This window comes from Macrosteles quadrilineatus, unplaced genomic scaffold (genome assembly GCF_028750875.1).
Source record: "Macrosteles quadrilineatus isolate MER2022 unplaced genomic scaffold, UCM_ALF_1.0 Scaffold_9__3_contigs__length_116548681, whole genome shotgun sequence".
In the NCBI taxonomy this organism is placed as follows: Eukaryota; Metazoa; Arthropoda; class Insecta; order Hemiptera; family Cicadellidae; genus Macrosteles; species Macrosteles quadrilineatus.
Genome location: NW_026542602.1, coordinates 11,151,571 through 11,175,552, shown reverse-complemented (window position 1 = coordinate 11,175,552; position 23,982 = coordinate 11,151,571). Strand labels below are relative to the sequence as shown.

The window sequence follows — 23,982 nt, the reverse complement described above, 5'->3', positions numbered from 1 at the left end:
GCGCTGTCTGTTATTTTATCCCATGAGAACACAACCCAGTATGTTATTGTTATGTAGTAAAAAGACTATACACGAGGGCAGGGGGATTTGGCAGATCCACAGAAAAAAGGTGCTAATAATGGAGTACATTACTACTTAAATAAACATATAAATCTAGAACTAGATTAACCCACAATATACTCTTTCTACAAAAGAAAGATTATATACTCTTATATAACCTCGTCAATCTCTAGCTAGAGAATATATAAACAGTCATTACTCCTCTGTGTATGTTTTCTGTGTATTATTATGTACCTAGTGGAGGGGTGTGTTTTTTACCTGCCAGGGAGAGCACTTGTAGGTTCCTCATGCCACAGAGATGTTGTATTCCAAAGTCTCTCACTTGAGAGCACCATCTGAGGAAGAGAGCCGTGAGAGACAGCATTGTAGAGATGTAACCAACTCCGATGTCGGTGATGTGTACACATCTATGAACAAAGAAACAGTTAAACATTTCCAACAGTCTAAAAATCGACTCTTTTTGCGCATAAATAGTTTTAGCACTCTTTCGCTTTGCCGCACTCATGATTTTCAACCTAAAGTGTATAATAATGATAATAAGTCAAGTACGTATAAATTGTAAGAAAACAATTTACTACACTGGTTGAAAATAACCGCAGATTAGCTTTTACACTGTTAATGTTTACGTTTTGAAGACAACTTAAAGAAGTCCTGTACCGTACACACAACCACCACACAACTATTTTAAAACATTCCAGGCTGCTGGTGTGTAATCTATGATTACTTGAGTGATTTAAAAAGGATATTTTGAGTAAAATTGATGCAAATGATTATGATTGTGAAAGTAATTATAATATTGAAAAATAAATGGCGAATGTTACTTCAAATCAACTAATTCCGAGATAGATTAGGAATACTAGCTCGAGTACAAGTACCTTTGAACTGTGTTCTTCTTCAATTTTTTGGCTTTGGTGATAAATAAAAATATTGTTTTAACATTTTCGTAAATATTTAATTTTTTGTTAATTACCTACACAAATTTTAAAATTTTGTTTCCTAATCCAGATAATTAAAATTCTTTTTGACAAGTGAAAGATCTTATTAAACTTAGGCCCTACAGAAAAAAAAAACTTAAACAAAAACGTATCATCATTTTTACAGAATTATTCTAATTTTTTTCGGATCCTAGCAAGCGCATCCCAAATTAAAGTCACACTGAAGGCTCACTGCATTCCCGCATTCCCAAAGTAGAGTCGGGACGCGAGACGGAGTGACAATGACCGGAGATGCAGTATTGGTCTGGGTCCAAGAGACGGGAATATCTAGACTGGCTGCAGGTGCCAGCCGCGCCACTGACACGGGTACTTACTGGCTGATGTACGGGTACTTAACCAATTATTAATTAACTATAGAATTTATCATTCGATCATTTAACGAGTGTATGATGTACTATAACTATAGAATCACGTTTAAATCGTAAAGCTGGTTCCAACCGATGGTTACTTATCATAAACTGTAGCCTATCTACGTATTTTCTTATTTCCTACATGAGGGGAATTTTCATTTAAGGAATCACAAACGCTATTAAATTTCACTCCATCAACGTTTTGTGAAAATGCAGGGATTAAACCCATCCAAATAAAGTTAGCAACATAAAACTGTAAAAATATGATCGTTGTAAATTAATTATTCCATCCTGAAAATTGAATAAATATACCCGTGCGAGTGACGATATTAATGAGTAAATAGATTATCTACTATTTTAACAAACAGGTCGTTTATTTATTTGGGCCAACTAATAAAAAAATACCCCCGCGGCAGCAAACCTGCCGACTAAGCGAATTTCCATTTGTCTTAATTGATTTTCAATAAAACATATTTTAATAACATTAGGTTTAACGAGTACCTAGGTTTGCTGCTACAAGGAAACTAATAAAGTGTGTTTTTTTGTAAAATATTGATAGCTTAGTACAAAATAAATAAATTTGATAAAAATACAAAATATATCCATAAACAAGCAAACTACAACATTTGACAATATACTCCATAAGAATAACATGGGAATTTTAAATTTACAATTTTTTTAATTTTCTCCGTTACTATTAACCGAACAAAAATACTTTTATATACTAAATTAATTGTTTTTTAAGCTCTTTAAACAGGTCTAAAGAGAAATTGGGAAATTTTGTGTTTTGAGGGTCAAAAGTGAGAAAAACCTATTTTTACCCCATAAAACCCCCCGTAAAGCCCCGTTCCCATGGTCCGATCATGCTGGTTCGTGAACTCATTCAAGTTTATCCCGCTTTACACCTTTAAACCAAGTTTCATCAAAATCGGACAAAAATTACTCAAGTTATCGCGTTCACGGACGTATATATATGTACTTTACTGACTTATATATATGTATATATATAAGTCTATATATATATATATATATACATATATAAAAATTTAAACGAATGGTGTTTTTGGCCTCTGGGGACATCAAAATGAAAAAGTAAATCGGTCCCGGGTCTAGGTCTTACCGTGCCACCTACGGTAATAGCTACTTCCCTATAGGGAAATTCGCTAAAAACACTAAGTGCAAAGTGTTTTGGTTAGGCTAATGCGATCATAAACTTTATAGTAAAGTGTTGATTTTAATCATAATTATTGCCAAAACAGTTTAGGCATAGTCTGTCATACAATATTTATAACTCAAATATTTTTTACTATGCATAACTACAAACATTCATTGTTAAATTTGTAAATGCAGTAAGATTTATCAGTGAATTATTATAATAATTTAATTAACTTAATAATTCATTAATTATAATTATTAAGAATTATTAAAATTGAATTACTAATAATAATTATAATTTATTAATGCAATTATTATACATTTACAACAGGATTGTCAAACTGGAGTTTGTTAATGAAGCTTATATGACGTTGTATGTTGCATAGACTCAGTGCTGTGGTAACCATGTGTAACAGACAAGGCTTTGACTGAAACTGACAACACCAACTTGATTGTAAACTGAACTGCCTTTACACGAGCTGTTATTGTTTAGCAGTGCAACCTGGTAAAAGTAGTAAGTTTACCGTATTGCAAATAACGAACTCTGACAAGTAAAACACGTTAGATTGAAATAAAAAAAATATGGATATACGTTGGACAGCCAGTGGTTGTAAGTATCACACTAAGTTGTATCTGTCACTGTTGTTTAAAGTGAGTAGTTAATGCAGTTCACGTTGGTGTACACGTTGTAGTCGTTGTTATCTATAACGTGATATTGATTGCCATAGTTGTGACTGTACTAGACCCAACATACTTCTATTAATAGTTTAATGTGCTACTGTTGTTTAAAGTGAGTAGTTAAGACTGATCATGTTGATGTAAACGTTGCATTAGTGTACTCAGAACTGTGTTGTCCAACTTATAGGCTGTACAATTAATTGTATAATATAACTTTAGATTCATCAGAATATATCAACCAATTGGCCAAATATTTTAAGGACTTAAAGAAAATGTGGGTATGGAGAATAGAAGAAATGTATGCTTTAGCTCTGTCATCATCTCAATAAATTAAGTAAACCGACCTGTCTAGTGTAAGCTCCTCCAACATATTGAGATCGCAGGCGATGTATTCTAGGGCAGCGTCGGTAATCCTAGGACACCAGGAGAGGTCTAGACTCCTCAGCTTCTGTAGGTTCTCTGCTATCAGTTCTACACCGTCATCAGTCACCTTGCTGCATCCAGACAGACTCAGCACTGTCAGGTTGGGAAGAGAGTGAACTGTAACAACACACACCAGACAGTTACTGTAGAGTATGTAATCCTAGGACTCCAGGAGAGGTCTAGACTCCTCAGCTTCTGTAGGTTCTCTGCTATCAGCTCTACACCTCATCAGTCACCTTGCTGCAGCCAGACAGACTCAGCACTGTCAGGTTGGGCAGAGAGTGAACTGTAACAACACACAACAGACAGTTACTGTAGAGTTTGTAATCCTAGAACACCAGGAGAGGTCTAGACTCCTCAGCTTCTGTAGGTTCTCTGCTATCAGTTCTACACCGTCATCAGTCACCTTGCTGCAGCCAGACAGACTCAGCACTGTCAGGTTGAGCAGAGAATGAACTGTAACAACACACAACAGACAGTTACTGTAGAGTTTGTAATCCTAGAACAACAGGAGAGGTCTAGACTCCTCAGCTTCTGTGAATTCTCTGCTACACTGTTATTAGTCATATTAAGACTGCATTCCAGTTACTATTACGAGATACGTTAATAGATTAATTTGTTACGTGACAGAATCTTACCCTGCGCTCTAGGGCCAGATCCGTTCATTTTGACTACCGGTAATACATTCCTTTAAATTAAAGGCATAACAATATGATAACAATGTTACAATTAAATTTCATCATTATTTTACAATGTGTATGTTTTGTAGTTTTCATGTGGTACAGTTTACATTGTGTTTACGCTTTAAGCTATTGTTTATTTTTGGTGCAATCTATGAATAGCCTTAGATAATTTACCTACAAAACTTACTCCTCTACACAAGACATTGTATGTAGGTGTATGCAAAATATTGCGTAGGTAAACATAGTAGCTCCAAGTTCCATAACAACAAGGGATCATTTTACAAGCAGTCGTTATTTTTAATGAGAAGGTTCAACTCTTTTCTTGGAAAGTTTCCCTATTAGAGCAAACTTTCTCAGTAAAACATCAGACTTAACCCGTTATGCATCTTAATTCAAGAAATATTGAAAATTCGACATTCGCCGATTTTTCCTTCTAGATGTCATGAACCTTCTAGAAATATATCTGCCATTAAAACATATTGAATTGAATTAATGTAATTTATATTTTGATTAGGAAAAATTGCAATTTACACTACATATTTCGAAATCGTTTTGAGTATCTACACTTAAATTGATATTTGTATAATTAATAATCATGTTATGAATTATTTTCATGTTTCCTCATTATTATGATGCATATACCCACTTGATATAAATTATGTCACAGAGTATATTCCAGTTATTTAACTTGGTAGTAAATAATCAGTTGAGTCCGGTTACATTTTCCTAAGGTATAGAATATAAATATAGGCTACAACAAATATTAGGCCTAAGTTCAAAATTGACTTAATATTATGTTATAACAGATTGTAGCCTAAATCTTCAGGTACTGTTTGCCAAATTTTGATTCAACCGAAGAATATTTCTATCAAAGATAAGAGTACGTAATAGGCAAACGTTTAATACAGCCAGGTATGAAACGGTTCAATATCTGACAGTGTGGGACAGACGTCACCAGAAAATTACATTTCGCTAAACCGGTTAACTAAAGCCCGAGTTATAGCTGGAGCCAATTCCATCTTCACCCCTACTCACGTTTTTTGCAAATCCATGATGATAGGGAAGAATACTGAAACTGTCTTCACTGTAATGAATAGTTTAGTTAAATACACATGAGTTTGCTGGATTGCATAAAGATACCCACGAAACGAAAGGTCATAGCACAGTCAAGAGAAGTATTAAAATATAAAAATTATATTAATAGTATTATAGTATTCTATTAAAATGAAAGTGTCCTATTTTCAAAATATGAGTACCCCTCCACGATTAATACTTTAAAAATATTTTGGTACCCATTAATTGGTTGACACGTAAAGCCATTTAAAATCAATAAATTGGTTATTTGATGCTAGTTAGAAATCATTTATTGAATCTTGCACTAACTTAGAATTGAATAGTAGTTTACGCAACGATCGCGTTAAGACTATTTACGCGAGTTGTGTACACTATTTTACCTACGGCGGTTTTTTTAATTGCTAAAAATCACTTTTCATAACTTCTAAGAGAGGTTATGTTTTCGTTTACAATTCTCATTGGCACTGGCAGTGATGCAACGACTCATTGTACCAAACACTAATTAACTCTTAACAATTAAATTGGTATAAACAACAGATTAGTTGAAGTTCGAAACATTACAACTTTAATTCTTTTCTCTCAATCAATTAATTATTCCTTGAATATCATTGGTCCGTTGTCCGTTACTCGTGTTGTTAAGTAAAACAACTAGAATTCTGTCAAGCGAAGTTTTTCAATTTTAAAAATTTCAAACTAATAAATGTAAGCTTGGATGAATATGCATTTTAAAGGTGCACAAAACTTACATCACAATCAATCCTAAGTACTTATTATTAACTCTACTTGAAAGAGGTCTACCCGTTATCTGAAAGTTTTAGCATCAATTCATAATTTTTGTTAATTTACCACAACCTTAACGTTGTCTGACGGATTTGTATTCTCATTTATACATTAAAGGGGTCCAAAAGCAGGCATACACAAAATGTAATTATAAAAAAAATCTAAAAACATAATATGTATGTATATGTAACAAAACTATATAATTTTATTTTAAACTCTGATAAATTCAAGCACCAGATCTAAATGTCCAAGGTTGTATCAGTGGTCAATGGCTACTATAAAGGTTCAGTTCATGGGACATTTGCCAAATTAGAACAACGCCAAGTTGGCGTGGAACAGCGGAAGTTTTGTGGGGAAGTTTAATCTTCATCTTAGGCTTTCCAATGTCAGGCTCTGTTTACAAGGATTTGTATGACAGTAAATAATAAAGGCACTCTGTAAGGGTCTTCATTCTACTTCAATATAACTAACCCACAGCAGGTTTTAGTTATGCCATAATATGATAGTAGGCCTAATTGTATTGATATATTTTTGAATTTTATGAATAACTATCATGTTTTTATTTATTGCATTTTTATGATTAGGGAGGGTATTTAAAAAGTATACATAAAACCCGGATTCGTGAAAAAAAAAACTGTGTGATGTCCAATGAAATTGGACTTTTGGGGTAGTTTTGATTTGCAAGTCTTTGAGTGTTTGATACTAAATCCATTTTTTGAGGGTACGATACAGATTACCTTATTTTGGGCCTTATGAAAAAACATGCCTTTTAATACCATTCCAATTTTTCATAAACCCTCGATAAAGTGTATTTTTATAGTAGATGTCGGTATTTTTATTTTTAATTACGTTGGAATACCATTGTATTTAGTTATTTAGTTCATAATTTATTCTATAAGTAAGTTTTACGAGTTTCCATTTCAAATTACAGAAAAATTTGAAGTAGTCTTGTGAATAATAATTATTGGAAAAAATTAGGGATTGCTTAACCTTTTATCCCTACTAATTTTGACTCCACATATTTTAACGAGTTTTTCCACGCTTATGATCTAATGGTAATTAAACTAAGAAATGGATAGAACAGTGCTATGTATCTTTCCATATCAATTACTGAGCTTATTTTACTCCATATTGTGGACTGTAACTTGTGGATGAGTGTAAAATAATTTTACAAATTGCATATATTAAACTTTTCATTGTCAACAAAGATTGGGTTGGTTAAAAGTCTCTACAATTGCATAGTACTCGTTGAAGCTTAAATTAGAATAGGCTACTGTGTATGAAAAGTAAATTTAAAGTACAAAAAAGGTGAAGCAACATACTGCTTCCATGCTCTGCTCAGAGGATAAAAGTTTGCAGACGTTAATTTACGTTTAAAACTTCCACTATTTACCATTTACCATTTCTTTAAGTCATCGATAGAGTTACAGGAAATTACTCAGACTGTAGTACTAAACCAAAGAAAACACAGGTTACTGATAAGAGTAATGAATCATTACATTAACACTCATTTGACAATAATTGTAGCAATACATCTACAGTTCTAATCATACAACTGTGGAAATTAGTTTATTTTACCATCGTTTGTGAAATGATTGGTCCCAAAACATGATTACGACAATTCAACGTAAATAACGATCAGAATACAGAATTGCCAAGTTAAACGCTTGGTTTAGTTAACCAGTTTACACGAAATGTAATTTTCCAACTGAAAGCGGCGCACGCGGAAAAGTACGGCGCCGGCGTCGCTGATGTTATTATGAAACTCAACGTAAATTTTGCTATCAGCATGTTGAAATTTGCAATACATTATGCTATCCAATCAACGTGTAGAGAAATCGATGAAAATTTTCTTCAATTCAATTTTCTTTTAAAATACAAACTTCGCATATAACATCAATTGAAATAAATTGCACAACGTTTACCTTTTAAGCTAATAACGTACTATTTAGTGAAATATTTACGGAACTAAACTCCCAGATATACGAAATGAAAATGTTATCTATAGACCTTACTAAGATTCACAACTAGTCAATAGCACCCATTACAAAACTACGTCTTCGTCAAAATAAACAAAAATATTTTGTCAAACCTAACAATGAATGCTGTCAATACAACAGCCCAGCTTCAACAAGCCTTCAATGTAACAGCAGCTGTTCAATACAGTTATTGTTCCTTTGTTGTCGACGCCTATTGTCTATCGGCTACAGTCAAGATGAATCTTGTTTTCACAATCAAAGATATTTTCTAGGTATTGTGCCTACATGTACATGTGTAGCAGAACTTTAACACCACAACACTATCGTTTAAGATTACGACGCATTTGTATGTATGACATATGTAAAGAAACGTTAGTGTGCGATTGGTGCCTTGAGTAGCTATGTTCCTGACCAAGACCGATTCTATAGCCAGGACTATAAAAAAAACCCATCATAATGAAACACTGGGTTAGTTTTAACCCTTAAAAACTAGAACCTTTTCATATCGTTCCAGTAACCTCCCCACTGACAAGCGATCACTATAACATAAATTAATTGACTTTGCTTTCTTAAGTTGACTTATTATACTATTGTAAAGTCTTAAGCCGATTTTAATAGAGGAGCTAGCTGGTTTAGTGGTAGACTGCGGGAATTTGGTGCCCGAGGTCATGGGTTCAAATTTAACCAATCACCAATTGATTTTTCCTATGTGATAATGCCCCAACCCACAAGGAAAAGCCTTAGGTAAAATGTAAAAAAGCTCCGGGCTAGAACTAGCGTCCTAGGATGTTAAGGTGGGACATAATAAAACAAAATAATAACAAGAAGATGAAAAACCTATTTTAATATGTGTTTAATGTATTTTTTTCTTTTCTTTTGTAAATTTTTGTTTTATTCTTTGGTAACAATGGGGTCAAGCAACAGTTTATTTGGCTTAACTAGTTTAAAAGTAGGCCAAACAAAAATATATTAGTAATAAACAACAAACCCTACATAAAGTATTGTCTTTAGATGCATTAGGCACATAAACCTATCAGTGAGTATGTTTAATCTATGCAAATGGTTATTGACGTGCACATTGTTGATGACGTCATTGAGACCACAAGTTAGATGAAGTGTTGTGGTCGAGTGCGACTCTAGTCACTAATGTGATTGCTTTGAAAGATATGAAATTATCATCTGCACTAAGTCCACTGCGTATTGTGTTATTAATGTCCTATGCAGCAAGTGGGATTTGATGAGTGTAGCTGGTTTAATGTAACACAAATTTGACCTTTTAGCCAACCTACTCAAAGTTAAAAGTGCAATAAAGGTCAATTGAACTAGCCTATTTAAAATAAACTGAAACATTATTGACCCACGAAACTGTTATTAATCATTAACATATATTAATTGAAGATAGAACTTTGGCAAAGTTAACATGTTTTGCAGATTCAATTATATCGCAATATTAGTTCATTAAGGTCCCCAAGTTTCTGGATTGTTGCAGTGTTTGCTTCATAGACGGTAGCTCCATAGTTTCCTACTAACCTTACCACAATGGGTTTATTAGTTGAGTTTCCTAGATTCATTTAGCAGCAGAGGGGTAATTTTTATAAATATTTAAACGTTTAGGGAATATAATCATGTTACCCCTTACTGTTCAGCAAAACTTATGTAAAATCATTTATACTAAACTTTTTACCAGTTTATAAACGTAAATTACTGGAGTAATGCTAAACAAATATCATACTGCAGCGAAAAAGATTGTTTACCAATTACCATACATGATATTAAAACAGGTTATTGTTAACCTTGTGGCAAACGCCCTTATTTCAACTGATTCGTTTTTATCATATTGTATTTTTTTCAAATTTACTGCAACAAATTACTCTTCGTTGATATTTATGTAAATTTCAATGTAAAATCATTAGATCCGATCACTGTGTTTTGAATTCACACGAAATTAAAATTATTCCTGGGAAACTCGAGCTCTTGCTAAAAAGTTATTTTAGGCCCTATTTATGATATTTTATTCTATCTAATAAATTTAGAAATTGTCTTAGCCCACCTTAGTCGTTTGTACACATGTCATAGTATGGTTGTCCATAGTCAGGAATTTCTCTCGGATATTTTCTAACAAAACCTAACGATTATGCAATAACAGTGATTATAATTTTCAAGCCGACTAACTGCTACAACCAACAACCTATTACAAATTCAACACTATTCCTCTCTATTATAAGGTAAAGGCTAACTCATTCGGACACTGTGTAAATATAATATAATATTGCACTGTGTGTGTTGCAATATAATATTGTAATATGATGATCATAAATTAAATTATAGTGATAAATGATGACCATCTAAATCATATACTAATATACTGGTGTGAGGCAATGATTATTACGAGAAGGGATGATGATCAATTGAGCACTGTTTTTATTAGTGAATCACTTTTTCAACACGTGTAGTGCATTGATAGGCTAGTGAATGTTTTTGTTCCTGGTAGTAGGGAAGGGAAGGTGGATGTTTGTGCCTCGACTAGTATACAATGGCCGTATTGATTGTATAGCGTGGTTGTGCCGTGAAACCTTGCTTCTTGTCGCATTTCCACATTCTATTGCTAACTCCCCCGTACTGTGCATGCTAGTCGACTAATGACATACTAATGTTTGGTAATCAAATTCTCAATAATGACTAGATTTACTTAGCTGTGTTTTGTAATTTAATCAGGTAAAGTATTACTTACTTTTATAGTAAAATCTGAGGATGAAATATTGGTAAGTATGTTGTCCAAACAAGCAGAACCCCTTGTCGGTTTAGTATTGGCACAATAAACATTGAACTGATTAAAACCTGTACATGAAAACGTGAGTTCGTCGATCACATATTTTCCAAAAGCGTCAAATCTCTGTAAAGTTAAATATTGAATTTCTTTAATTTTTTTGCTAGGGATATATAAATTAAGTTCGTATTTAAATCAAGTTTTTCTGATTTCGAAGAAATTTGAATATAATGTAAAGTAATTTATATGTTTTGATTACGACTGTAATAATTTAAATAGAGTTTACCCACCACATAGAACAACTGTATTGTCAAATAATGTATATATCTAAACCTTACATTTTTATCACGTTCTGCAAACTCTAGCATAATTCTACGCTGTTTTGTTACTTAAAACTAATAAAAACAAACCGTTCAATAGCTTCTCACATTTTCCTCAGTTGAAGAACTATTTTAGAACAACTACTAACAAATAATATTTTTTTGGAGATAATTCTAATAATCTTGACGAGTCAGTGCATCGCGTCTGTGTTTAAACTTAAAAGTAAAACAAGTTAGGTACAGTATCCATGTGTAACTTAAGTTTTGATCAAATAAAATGTAACACATAACATCAACCAGAGCCGGAATAGAGTACAATATAAGGAATAGAGTTTCCTTATATCATCTTGGCGTTATTCTTGTTTGTTAATTTTGAACTTTGGTCGACCCAAAAGCGCTCTAGCTTCTATATTTTACAAAATTATAACCTAAAATTTAACATTTAAAGCAGTTGACGGTTGCAAAATGTTAAATACTTTTTGTAATTTACACACAATCAAAATTCAAAATCTCCTCACTGTAACAGCAACTATAAAGCAAAATGTTTCGATGAATAGTAGGCTTACATACTTTCACACTTTTACAATACAATTAGGCATTTCCGATTTTCTACATCGCTACAAACTTATCATTTAATTTTAAAGAGACAAAATATCATCCTTATCCTTGTTAGGTAAAGTAAAAGCTGTTGCTATGGTTTGAAAACGAGTCCAAATGTGAACAACATTTTGTTTGAAATTAGTGGAAACAAAGATAGAAATACACAAACCTAATGTGCAGCCATTATTTCTGGAAAACGGTAATTTTTCTTTCAGTGTTCATTAAAACCACCTTCCATAAATCTTGTGAAAAAAGCTGATCATTTAGTCAGACTTAAAACATCACAAAATAAAACATGTAATTATTATGGAAATTAGATAAAAAATTGTTAAGTGTAAATTGCATGTTTGAAAGACATTCTAGAAAACTTTTGGTGTACTAGTTGTTTGAACAACTATGAAATAACAGTGATTATAATTTTGAAGCCGACTAACTGCTACAACCAACTTTGAAACAACATTTTTAAATCATTTAATGAATTATTACAGGCCGCTGAATATATTAACAATTATTTATATACTTAGGGCCTGAACTTCATCTATTTTCTTGGCTTCTAATTTTTACATTAAATGGAAAGTCTTTTATTTTAATAAAGTCAATATTAGTCTTCATGTTAGTATTGTAAGTTTTTATATTAATTTTGGTAGTTTTCGTAACTCACAGCATCAACACTCCTTCATTTACCACAAATTACGAAAAAAATGTTTACTAATGAAATACCGTTAAATTTCTAACCTAAAACGAAAACCTGATTATATACGTGTAAATTCTGTTACCTTAAATTTCATGGTCATACAAGTTAAATAAAGACTTGCCCGTTTTAATATTTTTTATTTTAAATTGTTATAAAACGCTGAAATTTTAAAGCTAAAACTAAGAAACAACAAAATGTAGAAAGAACCAGAGCGGTTTCGGCCCAGTAGCTGAACTCTAATAGTGATGATTTGAGGTCAGGTTACAGGGAAGCCCCTAAGGAGTTGAAACCGATATGAGGGTGAGACTGAACAAAATCTGACTTGAGATTATTTTTGTCGAAGCCCTTCAAGTTTCTGAGGACTCAAACTATCGTGTAATATAACTTCTATTTTAGGGCCTTACAATTTTTTGGTCGTATTTGTTCACCAAGTTTATCACCAGTGGTAGTGTTCAATTATAATTATATGGATCATAATCAAATTATATCACTTGCCCGAATCTTATGCCAATAATCTTAAAATCCATTCCAATTAAATAATAATACAAACATATTTACTTTCGGGCCAGTGATATTATTTGTTTATGTTTATGATCCATACAGCTTTTGTTATAATATTCGTGGGTTCGTGTTAAGTAATAACAAGTCTGGTTCTGGACTTATAATTTTTAAAATGGCTTGATTATATCACATATATAAATTTTATGATCAATAGCAATACTAGACATTTTGCAAAAAATATTAAAAGGACGTTAAAAATTCTTACATTATCCATACCTAATTTATGAAAAAAAAAATATTAAAATAAGCTCGCATACCAATTGCTTTTCACTTTAGTTAAGAATGTGAAATTATCCTAATATAAATGTCCGATTATGTATTACGAAACCCGATTAAATAATATGAATAAAAATTACACCATGAATTAATTTCTCATAGGTAAATATGATTGGATTGGTATTCTAACGAACAAAATATTTGCAGATTAAAGACAAAGCAAACAATATTCACGCGTACACATCACCCAATGATGGATAGGGCAATATCCATTATTCGTTCAGAGCCATCTCTTTGTTTTATTTTAGGTGAAACAAATTTTACTTCATGAGGTGAACTTCTTCTGTCTATTCCAGAAACTACAGAAGAAATACATTAACACTGCAAAAGAGTGTTATGTTTATAGAGTGTACTTTGTTTATCATAAAATGCTCTGGTCTAACATAACAATTGTCATAAGAGCAAAAAAAATTATAGTGAAAATGTAACTAAGTTTTTTTTAATTGTTTACATTCATAAATGAGAAACAATGTCAACGTAACATGTTAACTTTACAAATGTTTAACTTGCCGTACAAGTACATTTGTTACAAACATAAACAACTTCAAATACCGGTTAGCAACCATATTTTATTATTTTTACTCTGGTAGAAAGCCTTTTTGCAATTATGTAAAACATTTGTTCAACTAACCATTTTGTGTTTTCACAGATTTACAGAATTATTTATGTTAAATAATATTTATATTCGACTGGTTAGTTACCTTAGGCTATGCATATTTAAGTACGGATTACATTTTTTGTCCAGACATTTAATATCTGTGATTAGGTTGCCGTATTATTATATGGTAGTTATTTTAAAGTAGTATGTTCGCCAATGAACTGAAAAAACAACTATATTAGCTACAGGTTAAACTTAACAACCATAATATTAAATTTTATAAAAAACTAAACATCCAAATAACTTGTAAAATAAGCGATGCGAATTCCCAGTGGCTGTATTATAAATGTATTTTTATCCTAACAAGCAATTTTATTGAAACCCACGCCTGAAATAAATAACCCTTTAGGGAGTACTGTTTTTTTATTATAAATTGAAAATAAAATATACAAGGGTTTGCTGATTAAAGTACACAACAAATATTTATTAAATATATTAAGGTTGCCCGCACGAGAAACACATAAATAACTTCGTAGTTTTATAATCTTGACACAAGTAAAAAAGAAATCAACCTTCAACAAACAAATAATACTTCAAATTGATGTTCAAGGCACCCAAATATCCTAGAAAACATGTTCGTAAATCCACAGGAGATTCTTAAGAAATTAATTATACATTAGTCAGAAAGGTCAATGTGACGTTTATTAGGCTTAAAACCGCGTTAACCAATGAATTGTCGGAATAATTAAATGTCAAGCTGTCACGTCCACGACATTGGTACTTTACACTTTTTACACCTTAAGTTGCGGTATTAAAATACTCCAAACGGATACCTTGGGGTTTCAGCAAAATATAATTTCATAATTTATAAGCAAGCTTAAATGGTTTTAAACCTAAAATTGTATGCTTTAAACTTACATTCAAACCTTTTTACTCATATAACGTCGTTGCGTATGGTTATCTGTATTTTCACCCCAAATTGTTCATATTAATACAATGCCTTGCTAACACTACTAAGTAAATAATAAAGTACTGAAAATAGTAAGAAAACTATGATAAATAATCAAATTGCGGACTTCTAAATACTTTTGGAGTAAAATGAGTATAAAAAATAATAGAATAGGTTAAAAATAATGCGTTTTTATTGTACCGCAAACCAAGAGTAGCTTAATGATTTTTTAGCTGTATATGTAATGCAATTCAAACACTTATCTCAGAATTACAATCAAACCAAAGAGTACTGTATGATAAAGATTTGTCTTATAGGCATTTGAGTAGATAAAAGATAAACACAACGACAGCTAGTGTAAGATTGAAATGTAACATTCCATCCGATTTCATATTGGTCGGACCACAAGACTAGTTTGCAAATCCATTAAAAAATTTCGCTTTCACGTTTGTTTACAATTTAATATAAATTGAATAAATCAACATTAGAATCGTGACTACGGGCACACAAGCACACGAGTAGGCTACACAGTTTGAACGGACTGTGAGTTTGACTGCTGGAGACACTAAATCAATAGGTTAGTGGTACCATTGAGTATAAACCTAACTCAATAGGTGGTACCTATTGAAAACGCACCTTAACACGACAGACAATCTTAACATACAACACATTTAGTTATTACTATGATGAATATGATAATACTATACTAATATTTTAATAGTGGAGTAATTGATTTAAGTATGCGTATCTGTGTATATGTTTGTTTCGGCTATATGCAAAAATTGCTGAACCTAGTGTTCTGTAACTATACAAAGACAAAACATAAACTTTACCTACAGTTTGGATTACGGTGTATTGCTAGCCTATTGGTTGGTGTGTTTCATTGTGGGGGTGACGGGTTCGAATCCCGACCCACCCACTAAACATTTGAGGGGTTTAACCTTTTTCCCTTGAAATAGAAAATATAATGGGGAGATATTTAGGGATATTGGCTTCATACAAAATACCACTAGCATAGACAATACAAATAAATGATAAAAATAGAAAAACACATTTAGGCATATTTTTTCTTTCGTATCCGTTCAAGCGTCTTCGACCACTTTGTGGCGGTGCTTTTGGAAGTCAATATTATTTATATTGGTATCCATGGCAAATAATATTAAACCACAGTGTATACTTAGAACCTACATTTAAGACATAATAATTTTACTTTACTACAAAGTATGTACTATTTATTTATCTTGGCGAAAATGTAATAAACTAGTATTAATAAAGAACCCCATGAAAAACAGATTAAACGCGATGGTCAGTGGATAAGAGGGTGATTGGTTATATCCATTAACTCTCCGAACCAACAATATTGTCCGCCCAATCATTGGCCATTGGCGTGGCGCTTGTTAACTTCTCATTGTTTTAGCACAGTGGTCAGGCTCTGCAATATTGAGTTTTACTTACCAAATAAACAGTTATTGAAATAGTGTGAAAAGATTAATGCAAGTTCTTAACTACTGAGATGCTTTAGCCAATTTAAGCCAAGTTTGAAGGTGTAAACTATAAACTAACTTAATATTCAATTCCCGGTAATGATTTGTATTTAAAGTTATTATGTTTCAATACCATTGTACATGTAAATGGAAAGTTCTATCGTTTGAATCCATCGTTTACGTATAGATAGAACAAAATATTGACACACTGCTAGATATTATAAAATCTTTCTCAACTCAACGTACATAACATCTACTTTTTCATAATTAATTACTAATGTGATTGTTTGCAATTTTTCATTGCAAAGGTACGCATAGTATAGTGGTTTAAATATTTTATGAAACAGATATTTTTATTTGTTAAAACATGTAATAGTTTCTTTAAATTTTGTTTGTATCAACTACAATTATTTGTGTAAATGAACCATTATTTAAATATTGCAATCCAGTGTAATAACACACTAATATTATTATTATTTTATGGCCAGCATTGGACCACTTAAGTCAATATAATGGTTAGATTCTTTTTAAATTCTGTCTCTTTTTCTTGTCCGCCCAATACTTCTTCATTCTTTCCGACCGTTGTTTTCTTTCTTCTTCCGAAACCAATCTTCCTTGTCTCTGATTGTTTGCTCCTATTGGCAGGATGATATTTTTGTCTTTGAGTACTGCAAGCGCCTCTGACTTATTTTCCAAATCTTCTAATGATATTTTCAACCTTCGTCCTCCTTAATCTCTGTAATCCACTTAAAGTCACTCTTGCTATTCCACAACTTGTCAATTATTTTCTTGCTTATTCTATTTTCCGGTGTCCTTAAAAGATGTCCAATGAATGAAATTCTTTTGTTTTTAATTATACTTGTTAATGGCTCTATTTCCTTATATACAGTTTCATTTGAGGCCAGTCTCCAAACTGCATATTTTTGATATTTTTTGTTCATACATGTTCTGATGATTCTTCTTTCTATTTTTAGTATTTTATATATTGCTACAGTGTTAGTTGTTTTAAACATAGTTTCACTTGCATATGTTATTTGTGGAAGTATAACTGCTTTATAGTAGTAGTAGTTTAACGCACTAATATATTTTATATGTTATGACGTTTTCACACCACGTGGGCAAATGATAGAATATTGAATAAAATGTGGGTTTTCTTATTAACGCAGTATGAATAAATACATAATTTCTTCACAGATAATAATATATGATAAAATAAAATATTTTGCATAAACATCTTTGGATATTTTTTCTATGAAATATTTACATAACTTAAATTGTAGTGATGATGCAGTTGAATTTTAGAGTAAAAAAATTAAACATACGTCAGTATCACTATACGTTACACTAGTGTTGTAAAGGCAAATTAGTATATTTATGATAGATTAACATATCGTGAACGTGGGTTGCTGTTGCTAGGAAGGTAGGTTTGTGTATGTATGTGTGTGTGTGTGTGTGTGTGTGTGTGAGGGGTGGGGGGGTCAAACTCTTGGGGCGCAATGCCGTTGTTTGTTTTGGCAGTTTACCTTTCGTAAGTGTCAATCTGAAGTTCGACTTTCCTCGATGTAACCTACATCCATAATGTTTGTATAGGTTCAACATAGGATGCTATGAATAGAAAGGTGATTCGTACGGATGTTACTACGATGGATCGTTCAAGTGAGTTGAATATTCATTCATTTATTTATTATTAATTTATTTTATGTTATTTAAAAAAAAAAAATTAAACTAAACTAAAGAATGCAAGTACCTACCTAGTTTGGCATTTAAAGTAAATACAAACGATAAAAGATTCATATTTAATTCATATTTTCATATCTGTTTATCTAATAATTAATTACATAGGTTATAGTTGAAGGCTAGTATGGCTGAAGAAAAACTATTTTGAAAGTTAAATGAAGTATAAGTAGACACAAAAAAAACTTCATAAAAATAATGTAATTCACAAGTTAGGCCTAATATCAATAATTGGGTTGACTCATTAAAATGTGTTTGATTTAATAGCGGGTAATATACTTTAAAATATCGTACTTATGAAAAAAACCTTTTGCAGATATTGCCTTTTAAATATTCATTGCAAGAGATACAATTGATACATTGTGGAGCGTTTGAATACATTCTCATGAAAATGCTATCGCTTGAATGGCATGTGACGGTTTTATAGGATTGTTGGAAATGAAATACAGCCTACACCTTTTGCAGATGTGATATCACATATAAATACTCTAGCTTATTTGCAGGAGACTCATAGAATAGTGAAACAATTTCATCAATTGTACACAGGGCAATATATGAATGGACAATATATGAATGTCTGCATGTTCTGTATGCATTACAAAATCATCTATCCGATCGCCTTGAAAGTTTAAAAAATCTTTCAAAAAGACCTTGGAAGGTTTCTACCCTATACTTTATTGTTATCTGTGATGCTAGTGCTTGCCACGTAATCAGGAGGTCCTGAGAAAAATCGGTAGTTTTTTATTGTTTTAAACTTTCCGTGACCATCAGGTTGATTATGATCCTGGTTAAATATACAGCTGATCTTGAGTGAGTAACAAAACTACATTTTGAAGATATCTCACTCCATTCTACACTCATTGTACACTTGTATTCATGGTAAAATACGAAGCTCTGCCTCACTGTAATGGTACAATGATGTAATGATAATAGATTGCTTTCTTTGAAAACAGTAACGTGCCTAAAAAGGTGTCACAAATTGGATTGAATATTTTGTAAACCTATGACGTTAATTAATTTATTCTATAATGACACCACTAAAAGAATATCATATGTAATACTAGCTGTTTTTGGTAGCATTTACTTCAGTTTCAGGCAAATCCTCTGTATCAAAATACACGTAAAAATACTATTAGGCCTATATGAATATACAAAAAAGTCATTGGCACGTAAACAAACATTGAGAACTTTTTCAGTTATTAATGAGATGCAATATCATCATTAAAATGACTTTCGTATTTGATTCTGTCTATCGTTCTTATAAAAATTTATAAAAGGCAGTTGGCATTTCCAAGCTTTGAAGGTTCATCCATATTTTGCAGGTCACTTGCTTCTCAACGTAGCGATAGACCATTTTATACATCGTTAAGATTTTAAATGTTCATATGAGTTTTGCTCACTTTAGCCATTGAATATACACTTAAACATAATACTTAATGTATTTAAAATATGTAAAAAAAGTATGTAAAGAATTTACACATTTTAGACATAAAATATTTTGTTTACAAAAATATTAAATGATGATTAGTTAATTTACCAAAAGGCAATCGTCTAAAAGTTACTATATTAGGTTTGTTTCAGCACGACGCGATCAATTTATTAAATTAGTACTATGCATAGGAGGTTTTAAATAAAGGCTTAATGTTGCAATAGTATATTTCATCACTAGGGCCTAAAGTGACTCTTTTTGACCCGTGGTCAAGTTTTACGATCGAGTCGAAGCCGAGGTTTAAAAAGCGAGGGTTAAAAAGTCACTTTTTGCCCGCATGGTGAACTATATTTTTCGTCATCTTGTATCATTAATTAACAAACAAAGCTAGAACACGAAATAATTTTAAAGTAAAGATAACCTCTCAAAACGACTTCCAGCTTGTTCTCAATTCTGCTAATGCAAATAAGCAGCCGTTTAGTAAGTGAGTCAATCATTTCGTCTATTACGATTGTGTTATAGTATAGTACATTATACTATCGATATGTCGAGCAATCGACAACAATGGGGTAAAATATAAAATAATAGGTAAAATATATTACCTAATTATCGATAAATAATTTCGATCGATACGATTGCCACAATCGAAATTAACAACTGTTTACAACAGCTGATTTTTACTCCCTAGATAGTAAAAATTCTACTTTAGACCCGCAACTAATGCATAAAAACGGCTGTTTTGCTGCAGTATGACAAAAACTATGTTTATTGTTTAAAGTACCTTTTTACCAATAATAGCCAGAAAACTACTTTTTAAAGAAAAAAATTGACTCAAAAATTGAAACCCCGGGCTTACATATGACTGAATATATAAAAAAAACTCTGAATTTTAATTCAAAACTATCAATAAACTGGCATGAATACACGGCACTCACATTTATGAGTTTTATCAAAAGCAACAGCAAGAACCGAGGTGAATTTCATCGGCTAAACCATAAAAAAGGCTGGGTGATGGATTCCGGGTAATATCCATTATAGCTGATGGGCGACCAAATGTATCTGTCCAATCATAAGTTATAACCATCGTGACGTCAGAATCCCCACTTTTGTAAGTTCATTTGTGTATTTGAAGTACCTGTTTTAATATTTTAGCTCAATAGTACTATTTGATTTTAATTCATCTAAAGAAGCAATGTTTGGTAGAACATGTGTAAATTATTAAAAATTACATTGCTTAGAAAATTAGTTGTCCTGGCGTATTCCCCAGAAATCAGATATTCATTTATATTCTAAAAATGGCTGCAACTTAACATGGGATTGGCATGTTTAGTTCTATAAGTAGCCAGAGGTATTAGTTAACAAACAATGTTTAGTGTAAAAGTTGTGTATGAATATAATACACCAATTAAATCAAGTTAAATCGCTGCGACACGGTGACGGAGATAATGAAACACGTCGATACTCAGGTAATGAGCTGTTCTCATGTCAACCTTTATTGTACTTTCAAGAGAGAAAAAATATCACGTTGAGCTTAATCCAGCCACACCAATAATTTTTAAATGGTTAAAAATGCGCAAGGAATGTTTAGTTGAATAAGTCATGTGTAGACCCTGATTGTTTAAAGCAGTTTCGAAGCAAACAATTAAATCCAAATCGAAACTGACAGGTGTGGATATAAGCAATCAAACATAATTTTTCTTAACATCAGTTTTGATAAAAATAAACTATTTGTTTGTTTATAAAATCACTAACCATTAATTTTTCTTACAGTTGATTTATCCTGTAGGAAAAACGCATTCACTATAATGTAAAGTTGTATTTATCTATCTAACAGATGTTTACAAATTTATGGGAGAATAAATGTATATATAGTCAATGATCAATACATACATTTGCATCATGTTATAATGTATATATTATTCCAACGAGCAAAATGCCATTTCCAAAAGAAACCTTCAAAGATGTTTGTATTTAGAGAAGAAGGCGTTATTCTAAATTTCAGCTTGTATTAGTTTCCTTTTAAAAATAATTAAAAATTAGTATAAAAATAGGAGACAATATGGGATTTTAAGTACATGGTTTGCTTGTTTTATAATTCTCATTATTATTGTGTTATGTTTATAACATTTGTTAGTAAACTATTATATAAACAGTAATCGGCACTCATGGATTTTAGATATTGCTTTATAGAAATCGACTATTAAGGGGGTAGTAAATAGCTACGTCCAATCGAATTTCAGGATGGTAATATAAATAGTACCGGTACAAGATTTGAATATAATTTCTATAAAACTAAAACCACCAAACAAAAAAATACCTTCTAGAATCTTTTGAAAGCTCAAATAAAGTAGTTGTCATTTGCAATCACATTTTCTTAACCAATCCCACAATAGATCAGTTTAGATGAAGGTGGGTGGGGGTGGATGAAAACGAGTGACGTATTTATGGACCTTCAGGCTCTCAATCACTTATGCAGTACAGCTAGTGTGTATTATCAAACAAGTATACATGGGCGGAACATTGACATACTATTTAGGACCATCCATTAAGTTCAGAGACAGACAATGAACGACATGGTTTTATTACGGGACTACATACATAAACTACAACACAATAAATTACTTATTTGAGAGAATACTGGTATTTATTACATAATAATGAACGAATTGTTAGAATTCCACTTAGTGGAAATAGAGACAAATGTTAGGATAACAAGTAAGCAATTACGATGTCTGAAAATATAGAAATTAAAAAAAAAACTCACAAATTCAATGTCGACGTACACTATATGTACGTGGTATTCACAGTTTTCTATTGAGAGACAATCCTAATTATTTTCCATTACAGATTGTTTAAGAAAAAAAGTAGTAGGCCTAATGAACCATTTTATTTCGACATCAACATTTAACTTGGAGTTTTCATCGAATGGTTTGATGATATTATTTATGATGGTTATGCAGGCATTGTAGGTTCGCCTAAGGGACCAATCTAAGATTTACGGCTCACAGAAGCCCCTATCATATGTGAAAACTACATCGTTCACTAGATAATAACTCCATTTTGTTTATTATTCATTATAAATTTCCATACACTTATTTGTTTTTGAAACCAATTTATTGGACTGACGATAATCTATATATTTTACAAAGCCTGACTTATTGAACTAGCTTTCATGCTTCTCTCCTCTTTCATTTTCAAGAGACTAATTTTGGGAAAAATGTCTCTGACAATTTTAATCTGTTTTTTTCCTTAAAATATCTTTAGAGAGATTGAGATTGTTTGATTGATTGTAACGAAACATGTCAATATAATTACTGCGAAAACTGGGATGCTAATTTATATAAAGTCCAAAGTAAATACAAAAAAATTTTCAAAATAATAGTTTACAAACTTTTTCTGTTTTTACATATTAAAGTAAATATTTTAAAGAAAATTAATAGCATAGATACTGTCCTCAGGAATAAAAAAGATTTGATGAATATTATGAGTCCATATTCTACGAGTATATAAGGGCATGACAAAAAAAATGACCTAATTTTTATATGAGAAAATAGTTAGTTGATTAAATAGGTTACCTATACCACAGAGAATATGCCATTATCAGGTGGTCTTCTGTCTGTGGTCATATCTAACAACTCACTAACCTCTCTATAGTATTTATTTTGGTATTTAATTTAAGTGTGAAACAGGGTTCAAAAATGTAGAGGACTTGAATATCAATAAATTTTTTTCAATGTTGAATTGAAACTGATAGAACTGGATAAAATAATTTCAAAATTATTCGACAAATCTGAATGTTGGAACTGAAGCACTCGTTTTGCTAATGGATGTAGTTTTGTGTTGCTAAAAGCAGACGAAATTTCGTGTTGTGGATTAGGTTCAGAGGTTTATCAGGTTGGGGCTTACTGTATCATGGAAATAAATATAAAACATTAAAACACTTTATATCGCTAAGTTTAACTATGTGGCAGTTGAGAGTTGAAATGGAAACAGTGCTGACTGTTTTTAATATTTGAATTGTATTTCATTTTGATTTGTTCGGATGTTATGAACGTACGATTTTTGTTCCTTGGTACAGCTATACAACAGGGTGGCGTCAATGATACGCTAAAAATGTTTACTATACGTGTAAAAGTGGGCCAAGATTACTCAATTTGACTATGTGAAGTGTGTGTGTGAAGTGAATGTAATACTAAAAATCCGTAGTATAATACTGCAAAGATATTGTTGTTCGTATAGAACTCTCTTTATTTAACCTTACGTCATTGCTACATATTTCGACACTTTGAATGCCGTTCTTGGTTGGTTAACATTGTAATATGAAATATTAACCGAACAAAACCTTGGTCTGAGATTTAAAAAACCGAAACAAAAATACAAAAAAGCTATTTCT

At 31.6% G+C, this 23,982-nt stretch overlaps 1 protein-coding gene across 1 annotated transcript in view; it reads right to left on the bottom strand.

Moving 5' to 3' along the window:
- The window catches only part of LOC129002578 (F-box/LRR-repeat protein 16-like), an 81,388-nt gene that overhangs the window by 13,836 nt on the left and 43,570 nt on the right, over positions 1-23,982 (bottom strand). Inside the window, exons 3-4 of the mRNA XM_054430496.1 lie at positions 3,583-3,778; positions 319-467 (exon numbers count right to left, since the gene is read on the bottom strand). Of these exons, the coding sequence (XP_054286471.1) occupies positions 319-467; positions 3,583-3,778 (345 nt within the window). The remainder of the gene's footprint in view (positions 1-318; positions 468-3,582; positions 3,779-23,982) is intronic.